The sequence below is a fragment of the Lacerta agilis genome, chromosome 14 (assembly GCF_009819535.1).
Source record: "Lacerta agilis isolate rLacAgi1 chromosome 14, rLacAgi1.pri, whole genome shotgun sequence".
Classification (NCBI taxonomy): Eukaryota; Metazoa; Chordata; class Lepidosauria; order Squamata; family Lacertidae; genus Lacerta; species Lacerta agilis.
In genome coordinates, this window is record NC_046325.1 from 17868999 (window position 1) to 17879616 (window position 10618).

The window sequence follows — 10618 nt, forward strand, 5'->3', positions numbered from 1 at the left end:
TGTGGTGACGTTATCCTCCCAGAACGAGTGTTTATATAGACTCGGCGTCAACAGCGAGGCATCCAAACATTCTATTCCTATTCACAGAAGAAAAAAAGCCGCCGCCGCCGATTGAGAGACATGGGCTCTGCCGCGACCGACCGCTCTTCTGCCAAGCCCGCCGCCCGATCTCCCGATCACCGCGCCAACCCCGCAGCTGCTTGCTGGAGCGAGTTTGTTACTGGCTAATTCGATTCGAGAGGTAAGGAGGCAAAAGTCCATCATTGGGTCCTCTCTCTCCCCTTTCCTTTGAACCCAGGAGTCCTGGACCCCCGCAGGTATTGTAAATGGCTAGACCTCGCTCCCCTCCCACGCCAGGCCAGGGAGTTTTGCCGACCGCTTGTTAACAGCTCGATCTTCCCGTCCCTTCCTAGAAAACCCAGGAATCCCGGCCGGCTTCTCCCCGCCCACGGCACCCGGGAGCCCTCCTTCGCTTTGTACTTGGGTGTTAGACCGCCCACCACGCCTCTTTCCACACCACCCAGGCGCCTCAGTTACTCAGCCCTAGGACCCAGGTCTTCTGCCTCCGGAGGACCCAGGAGTCCTGCCTACCACCCCCGCGCGCCTCCAGATTCCTTCCCTCTCGTGGTGCGTGCACTGTGCCGGCCCCCCACCCCCACCCCCGTATATCTCTTCCACAGGTATCCACCCAAGACATACACCCTTTTTAATTGCTACGTCCTCGTCCTTGCTTAATGCGGTTCTCAGAATGGTGTCTTGGGAATCTCGGCTAGGGAGAGCAACGATGTACTGCCCTGCCCCAAATCTGTACCCCAGTATTATCCATGTGGGGGAGATCTCCAGATACCCCATTCCAGTAGTTTCCTCAAGATTCAGCAACGGATATTCTATATTTTTGCTGTTCCTTTTTTAAAATAAAATAAAAAGTATCCTGATTTTATGTTGAACCCCTCCACCCTCAAATTGTGGCACTGCTAGTCCTAAAACAATAGCCTTCTGTATCTTATCTATGCCTCTATGTCCTCTTTTGCATTTTTGGGGGGGTAATTCCCCCCATTAACTTGCACCCCAGACCTCCCCTCCCCTTTGTAAAAATGCATTAGTTATATCCCCTCCTCTTTTTGAGCTCTTACAAGATTTTGTTTTCTATTCCTCTGTCCTCAGACTGCCACAATTTTCCACTTCCCCCAATACTGAATTCCGAGGGAAGGCCAGAAAGCAGAAACTGAACTTCACCCTCATTTGGTTTCAACCTTCCCTAGCACACTTAGTTAAGAAACTGCACCATTTCCTTTTCGCTCCACATTTTCAAAAATATCCCACCCTACCTACCGGACTAGGATGAATGACAATGAGGTTGTTACTGCCACTGTTGTTCTCTCTTTCGGCACCCCTACCCCAAACTTAATATTTACAGTACTTCACATTAGGAATATCCTCAGCTATAACCCTGGAGAGCATGACATTTGTCCTGTATGGTAGGGAGGGGGTCGATTTCTGAATGGGCCCCCTTCCTGTTTTAGAGGAGGGCTTTGATCGTTAAGATCTTCCGGCTGTCAAATGTGGGGTGTTCTCCCGCTGTTGTCCCACAATCCTGGGAATCCATGCATCTTTTTTGCTTTGAGGGCATTTGGAAATCTTCAAATGAATATACCCTTCCCCTCCCCTCCTCTCCCCCTACCCACCATTTCCAGTTCTAACCTGTTGTGGGTCAGAAGGTTTGCTGTTCTTCCTCTCTCCCCGACAGCTGCACACCCGGAATCCAGACTGTGTGTGTGTGTGTGTGTGTGTGTGTGTGTGTGTGTGTTGTGTTATTTCCCCCCCTTTCTGCTTCCGGACTGGGGTGTTGCCAGCGTTCCAGGGGCACTTGCTTGAGCTTGTTTGGGGCGCGCCCTGGATTAAATCAACCTACACATCCAAGCCAGGAAAACAATCCATTGAAAAAAAAATATGAGAGAGATAAACTGAGGCACAGATAGGGGGCGGAAGTAATCTTGCTGGAATGTGGGGGTAAGGGCTTAGAAGTGCAGGATTCCCTGCCCCATGCCTTAACTTCCTACCTCCTGTTTTCCTCCACAGTCTTATGCTTAGTCGGGCCTTTCCTAATCCACTTCATGAGTGCGTACACACCATACATTGAAAGCACATCCCAGAATCCTGGGAACTGTAGTTTGTTAATGGTGCTGGGAATTGTAAGTTCTATGACTGGTAAATAACAATTCCCAGGATTCTTTTTTTGGGGGGGGGGTGCTTTAAATGTGTGTTGTGTACAGAGCTAAGGTGTGTATTAAAGTTTCCTCTCATTTTTAACTTTAAAAATAAATAAATACTTAGTTACAAAATAAAACACCCATCAAAGGATTTCTTGTTAGGAACAGTTAAACAAACACTAAAACCATTCATATTCCGCCCTCAAACAACCTCCAAAAAAATTAGCAGGATGCCATTGCACATGTCATTATATTGCTTGGAACAAATACTATATACACCCTGAGCTCCCAAAAATGCAATATCAATCAGGGAAGGGTGCTATTTGCTACCGATACCATAACCCATTCTCCTTCAGGACATTTCTTGCCTAAGGCCTCCATTCCAGAATCTGTTGTTGGTGCGAAGTCTCAGTCCATACAGGGCTTAGTCATAGCAGCCCTGATTATAAACAGAAGGCCTTTACTCACAGCTTAGAAATTAAGCAGCATATAAAATACCTGGCATAAATAAGTAATAAATACTTCACAACCTGTTCTTCCACACTCTGGATTAAGGGAACAGGCCTTTCAGGTGGATTCCGGATAGGTTTCAGGTCTTGTATCTCCTGTGTGTGTGTGTTTTAAATGTCTTGCTTACAGGAGAGACTACAGCTCAATGGTAAATGAAATGCTTTGCAGGCAGAACTTCCTAGATTCAATCCTTAGCATCTCCAGGGAAAAAAGAAAATGTGGGCGGTGGGGGAAGGACCAGGTAGTGGAGATGAAACCCTGGCGAACTATTGCCAGTTGAAAGAAGACAGTGCTGAACTAGAGGCACAAATATGTCCCATATGCCCTATATATTAAAGCAGTATCATACCGCTTTAAATAGTCATGGCTTCCCCCAAAGAATTCTGGGAAGTGTAGTTTAAGGGGGCTGAGGTTTGTTAGGGGACACACACACAATTCCCCTCACAGAACTGCAATTCCCTGAGTGCCCTGGCAAGAGGGATTGACTGTTAAACCACTCTGGGAATCTGTACCTCTGTGAGATGGCTTGGGGTTCTCCTAACAATTCTCAGCACCCTCAACAAATGACAGTTCCCAGGATTCTCTGGGGGGAGCCACAGCTGTTTGAAAGCAGTATCCTATTACTTTAATGTATAGTGCAGATGGGGCCTAAGTCCGACCCCTTCCTATAACGCACCAAAACAAAGCATATTGCAATCTGACTCTCTGGGCTTTCCCAGCACCACTTTCAGATTTTTAATAGCTGGTGTCTTATTTTCACTTTGCTTCTTTTCAGGTCTAAGATGCCCCCTCACATCACATCCAGCCAACTGACATCGCCCCCCTCAGACACAGAGAGGTTGCTGGTTTGCTGTGACCCCTTTAGGCTCAGAATGGCCAAAATCCTCCCTGCCGAATCGATCCGGTCCAGCCCTGCTGGCAAGTTCAACATGGCCGCCGTGATTCTTGGACGTATGGCCCAGATCGCTATGGACTGGGTGAGGAGGTGGTTGCACCTCTGGCAGCATAGCCCTGCCACCCTGGTGAGGGCTGTGTTGATGGGCATTGCCAAGGGGGCAATGCCCATCTTAGAGAAGACGAGGCAACTCTTAAGAGGAACTTGGGAGGAACTTGGAAGAGAGGAAAGCAAAGTGAAGGGGCGAAACTTGACAGCTGCCCATCTAGGATACCTTTCCCTGGGCAGTCACAAGTGTTACCCTCGAAGGGATATGGAAAGCTTGGCTGAAGGTGGATGTTTTGAAGAAGACCTGGCACTGCTTCTGACGGCTTCTAATGATCCATCCAAAATGGATAGCATGCGTTTGGAAGAGGATGGCATTTCTGAACCATACTTGATCAGCACTTCCATTGCCTACGGCCTTGGAAATGACTGGGGCGTTTCTTCAGAAGAAGACATGGCGTTGGAAGGCAGAGAGAACCCTGGGAGTCCCCCCCAGAAATGGCTGGAATATTGTTGCCGTCCACAAGCATTGATGAAAGGATTGAATATTGGCGGATACTGTAGGGAGAATGGGGAAGGTTCCTGTAGCCACCACGGAGAGTTAAAGGATTTTGGAGGGGGCTTTCGTTTGGAAATTACCTCCGCTTCCCAGGGAAACGAGGAGGGCCCGGGATCTAATGGGGATTTGGTGATGTGTGATGGGCAAAGCTTTGAAAGTCCATCTGATTCCCCAAAGGATGGGGAAGAGATAGAAGCATACAAGAAAGGTGGAGATAAGGGTGCGTTCAACTCGCTCTCCTGTGTTTCCAAAAGCCCCCTTGTCCTATCCTTGTTCTACAGTCCATCAGATGAAGAGGAGGATGGCAGTGATGATTCAGAGGACTGGTGGAGCGAAGATGAGATGGAAGAGAGCATTCAGTCTGGAGGGCACCCAGGGAACGGGGAGAACCATTTGGAAGCAGAGGTAGACTCCCTGCATCAGGACGTATTGGAGAGCCTCTGCGAATCTTTTTTTGCAAGCAACGACCCTTTCCACCCACTCTGCTTTTCCAAGCCCATTCAAGCCCCCACACCTGCCCCTCAGCCTGAGGCCAAGAAACACAAGGAAATCACGGTCACCTTTTATCAGACAAGGCTGGATTCTAAGCCTGAGGAGCTGTGCAATCCACCAACACGACCACGTTTCAAGTGGAATCCAAGAGTTTCCTCCAGGCATCCAGCTCAGAAATGTTGCCAGCTAGACTCTGAGGAAAACTCTGATCCTGTGACCACAGAAGTGTCATCAGTTTCCCAGGATGCAAACCAGGTGATTAAGAAGGTGAGTTGCTTTAAATACTTTTGTGTGTGGACTAACCAGAACCCTTAGGTTCTCCAGAGGATGAGTCTTGAGGGAGACAGTTCAGAAACACGTGTGTGTGTGTGTGAAAGAGAGAGAGAGAGAAAAAGACACACACACACAAAGACACTCCATAATTAGTAATAGCTAACACCCTTGGTTCTGCCCCTCACAATTACTAACCTGGATTAGAGTTGCCCATTTCACTCACAAATGTTTCAGGAAGTCTTCCTAATTTTATCACGTGACTGCTTTGTCTAACTACTATGTTTACACAACAGTAGTTATGACTAGAAAATTGGGTGTTACAGAAGCCATTCCCCACCCCACCCCCGTGCCCTTTTTGACAGCTGAAGTTAAGGCAGAAATTAAACAGGTATGGCTTTTGTTTACATGGATTAAAAGAACTCTGTTCCTGCTTTTCAAGTTTTTTAAAAAAAACACTTGAAGGCATCTAAAACAGGCTTTTACAATGATAAACAATTCTTTCTGTGAGCCTCTGTAGATCAGAACTGTTTGAAATCTTAGCTGATGAGCTGAAAAACCATTACAAAAAAACCATGAAAAGGGGGGGGGGTCCTCACAGGGTGAAGGATGCCTAGCTTAGGTACTCTCTAGGTGGTCTCGATGGTCATAGGGGAACAAAGTGTTTCTTGTGATACTGTAGGCCCTAAACCATTTTAAAGAATCGGACTGCTATGGAGATGGAGTGATGGGGAAAGCTGCATCTGTTGAAATTATGTATTCACGGGGATTTTCTTCCTCAAAGGAAGAAAAGTGAGCATGCTGTGTGTGTCTTGGGGTGAGAACTGTATTGCTCTTGTGCAGGGAGAAAGGGGCAGCCTACTCCATGTGATTTGAGCACCACAAATACAGTGGTACCTCGGTTTAAGAACAGTCCTGTTTACGAACGATTCGGTTTACAAGCTCCGCAAAACCGGAAGTAGTGTTTGCAAACTTTACCTCGGTCTACAAATGGAAACCGAACGGTGGAAGGGCACCAGTGGCGGGAGGCCTCGTTAGGGAAAGCGCGCCTCGGTTTAAGAACGGACTTCCGGAACAGATTAAGCTCGTAAACCGAGGTACCACTGAAGAATGACTCATGGGCATCGCCAAGGGGGGCTATCAAGTAAATAATGTTGGGTTCTCCCCCCCCCCAACATAAATCCTGGCTACACCCATTCTCCTTTTCTAAGCTGCCTCCTCTCCCATTCTAAAGATACCTGACTCAGCCCTCAGTTTTTACTTTCTGCACCCCAGCTTGTTCCCTGTTAGCACCACCCTGCAATCTCCTTAATGCTCCTTGGCCTCCCCCGTCCTGCTGTTGGTTTCGCCCATCCTGAAATTTGGCCTCCCCCGTCCTGCTGTTGGTTTCGCCCATCCTGAAATATCGTGTAACATCCCTATCGTGCAACATGACCAGCCAGGAAGTGGATGATGTAAGGCTGGGTCATTTCCCAGCAGACAGGACTCCCCTGCCTTCCTCTCGCTGTTCCCCCTCCCTCCTTTTGTCCACAGAGTGCCGGCAGATCTATTGGAAGCTGAGCTTAGTAGTTTGCTTAGTCACCTTCCACAAATGCCACAAATATAAGAACAGCAGCACACAAAATAATTAGATGAATTTAAGAACAATGCAAAGTGGACACCCATGGCAGAAACCTAGGGTTTCATCCAGTGCTAGCCCTACTCAGAGTAGACTCATTGAAGTTAATTAACATGGCCAACTTGGGTTCATTTCAGTGATTCTACTCTGAGTAGGACTTAGTTGTAAACAGCCTCTATTCCTCCAGCTAGGAAATGCAGCCGTGTTAATGGCAGTGCCCACAACTGTCTGAAACCCACAGAGATGCTCAGGATGCAGCTAGAGATTAGCAATGGAACTCGAGGAGTTGTGGGAAAGTGTTCCTCTGAGCATAGGTAGAGTGCCTTTGTCTTACTCTTCAGCAGACACAGTCAACATTCACACACCTATCCCTTGAGGTGGTAAATAATAATAGGGGAAACTCGAAAAATTAGAATATCATGGAAAGGTTCATTTCTTTCAGTAATGAAACTAATATATGAGATAGACTCATGACATGCAAAGCGAGATGTGTCAAGCCTTTATTTGTTATAATTGTGATGATTATGGCGTACAGTACAGTTGATGAGAACCCCAAATTAACAATTTCAACTTTGGGGTTTTCATCAGCTGTACGCCATAATCATCACAATTATAACAAATAAAGGCTTGACATATCTCGCTTTGCATGTCATGAGTCTATCTCATATATTAAACTCCAGTAGCTAATGAAAACAATTGCTTACATAAATGGACTTTTCCACGATATTCTAATTTTTTGAGTTTCACCTGCATATTGTTAGTGTTTATATCCCACTTTTTCTCTCCAAGGAGCTCAATATGGTGTACCGGTTCTCCCCCTTCTCATTTAATCCCCATAACAATCCTGTGAGGTAGGTTAGTCTGAGCAGTAGTGACTGGTCCAAGGTGAAATTCATGGCTAAGTAGGGGATTTGAGCCCTGGGCTCCCAGGTCCTACTGCAACACCTGTTACCGCTACACAATAAGAACTGTACTGCAGGGGAACGGTCTCTCTCCCTCGGGAGGTGGTGGACTCTCCTTCCTCAGAGGTTTTAAAGCAGTGATTGGATGGCCATCTGTCCTGGATGCTGTAGTTGAGATTCCTGCATTGCAGGGGTTTGGACTAGATAACGCTTGGGGTCCCTTCTAACTCTACAATTCTATCACACTGGTGGCTTTCAGGTATGGTATCTGCACAGGAGTAAGAGGTGGTTTGTCTCTTCTCTCCTGCCTGATTCAGTACCCACAGAAAAGGAAGTGGAGACAACACAAGGCTGCTGTTCCCTGTTCTTGGCTGGAATGGTTACAGCCAGGATTATAACCTGTTGTACATCCTGAAACACCTGGAGAGCAGCAGCTTCCCAACCCCTGGAGCACAGGGATGGATGTCCCTTAAAACATGATAATTTGGTTTGTTTAGCTGAGAAAAGACAGTAGGATTCAGAAGGCCCCATTGCCTGACGGGAAAAAACCCCAACCTGTTAACTGTATGAGGTCTAGCCAATTAATTAGCGTTGGCATAAATTTGTGTAAGAGCAATACCTGTCCCTCTATCCTCAAAGCCTCTCAATCTCCTCAGGTCCGATTCTCTCCGGTGGTCACCGTTCACCCGCTTGTGGCCTGGAACTACGCGTCTCGGGCCGCCCGCCGTGGCCCCTGGGAGGAAATGGCCCGCGACCGATGCCGCTTTCGCCGGAGGATTTCTGAAGTGGGAGCCATCTTGGAGCCTTGCCTGAGGGCAGAATGCCGGGCCAAAGCTTGGAGGGAGATCTATGGGGTTCAGGAAGGAGGCAACGATGACAACTCCCCTCACTTTTCTGGTTCTGCTGAGGCGGATTAAGCTGTGCCTCCAAAGTCAGGAATGAATGGCTCTTCAAGATATGGCAGCCATGAAGTAAACCGTCCATTAGAGATACATATAAGGGGTCCTGAGGTTTTGAGAGCCAAATTGAATCCTTTTTTAAAAAACACTGGAGATCATAAGGGGAGGTTCATGGGTCTGAAAGGGCCGTGTATGTGTGTGTGATGTAATGTAGCAAGATTTAATTCTCTCAGGGTGGAGTGGGGCCCCGAGGTTGCCGTGAGGAGCAAGAGCTTCCGTGCTCTGATATTCCTGAATAAATGCACTGATGGAAAGCTGCTACTACCTCAGTTGATTTGAAGGACGTGGCTGCCAGGCCCTTAGTCTACAAAGTGTGTAGCATAACATGAGGAATTGGTGGCCCTGGTGGACACTCAAGTGTGTTATGCGCATGCTCTAGTTTACACATGTTAAGTGGACAGAATATCACAGGGTTTCCTAATGTATTTCTATTTTACATGCTAGTTATCTTTCAAAGCAAGCTTTTGAGATTTCTTTAAGTAGGATTTTCCCCTTAATTTCAAAATATGTATTAAATTATTAGAAATAGTAATGTGAACTCCCAGGATGGAGCAAAGACTTGATGTCTGTATGTATAATTTATCTGTCCACAAATTATTACTTTTTAAAATAAAATAAAAAATATATTACAGCTATGACTATAATACAGTGTGTATTCCCTCATCATCTTCTTGGCATCTACGGTTATTGAAAATGTAATATTGAAGGCTGATTTCAGAAGTCTCCCCACATGTGTTTACCCCTTATTTATGACTAGAAGCACCCACTAGAGTTTATACTTCTCCAGGGGGATATGGGTGTCTTGAGCAACAAATATGCCTCAAAAGCTGTATCTCAAAATAAGACGTTATGTGATAAAGTGATGGCAGGGTGGAAATCACAGGAAAGTGTAGGATGGCAATCCCCCCCCCCTCTTTTTTTTTGGTATTTCGGCAAAGCCGGGGATTTCCCCCAATCCTGCTGCTACTTTCCCTCTGAAACCCCATCGGCATTCTTAATTGAAGCAGCATCATTAAACAGTCATGGCTTCCCCCAAAGTATCCCGAGAACTGTAGGTTACAGGTGCTGAGTGTTTTTAGGAGACTTATTCCCCTCAGAGCTCTACAGTTCTCAGTAGATCCCTGGGAAGAGGGATTGACCCTCTTGAGAATTGTAGCTAATAGGGGTGTCAGGCCCTGGGCCCCTAACTTGGCTCTCCTAGCCTCTCTAAATTTGTTCCCCAGCCTAATTTTGCCCTTACCTACCACAGAAATGTGGCCCATGGAAAGTTGCCCAGTGGTGAATGTGGCCCTCAGCTTGAAAATGGTTCCCCATCCTGATGCTATTTTAGGATGGTGGCAACAGACATAGTAAAATAATGGATGAAAGCCAAGCCACCTCTCCCATTTTGGGCCCTTGCTTTCTTTCCCCTAGATTTTATTTCCTAGAACTGTCAAATCGGAACCTAGTTTTAAGCCTGCCAAGTAGGCACAACTTCCAAGTTTACACAAAAGAGGAAGGAAAAAGCCACTGGAGTAAGAAAACGGCCAGAACAGTATCAGCTCTTCGCAAACAACCTTGTGATGGATGACATGTTTCTGTTCTCTCATGGCTTAGGAATGCAGTCTTGCATACCAAAGGGCACTGACTCATAAGGCCTTAAAAATAAAGGACTGGCAAAATGAAGCCAGGACCTACTAGAAATAACTTCTGTCCTGTTAACTCGAGTTGAGGGTGGTGGTGGTAGATGGGTTTTGTGAGGTAAACAGTTAAGCAAGATGGCAGCCTGTTCGGCCTAATGCGAGAGGACAAGTAAAAAAAATATCTAGTTCTATGAAACCCAAAGGTAGACTTTTGCTATGCAAAAGGCAAACTTGTTAAATGACAACTCCTGTCAGCCTAGCAAGCACGGTCAACATCTGGAGGGGTAAAGGGTCTTCACTCCTGCTTCTTGGACTCCCAACTCCCACCATCCCCAGCCACTGGACATATTGCCTGGAGCTGATGGAAGCAGGAGCCTGACATCTAAAGGGGGAACAGTCAACCCCTCTTCCCAGGGAACTGTCGCTCTGTGAAGGGAACAGGGGTCTCAACAACTCTCAGTAGCATCCTTAAACTAACATTCGCAAGATGCTTTGGGGGTCATTGAAACTGGTGCAATGCTGCTTTACATGTAGAG

The 10618-nt window shown here is 46.8% G+C and overlaps 1 protein-coding gene across 1 annotated transcript; it reads left to right on the forward strand.

Annotated features, from left to right (window-relative positions):
- PPP1R15A (protein phosphatase 1 regulatory subunit 15A) lies at positions 1 to 8563 on the forward strand. The gene is made up of 3 exons (XM_033169251.1): positions 1 to 241; positions 3496 to 4978; positions 8158 to 8563. The coding sequence occupies exons 2-3, from the start codon at positions 3503 to 3505 to the stop codon at positions 8416 to 8418; spliced, it is 1737 nt and encodes a 578-aa protein (XP_033025142.1). The 5' UTR covers positions 1 to 241; positions 3496 to 3502; the 3' UTR covers positions 8419 to 8563.
- The last annotated feature ends 2055 nt before the right edge of the window (positions 8564 to 10618 follow it).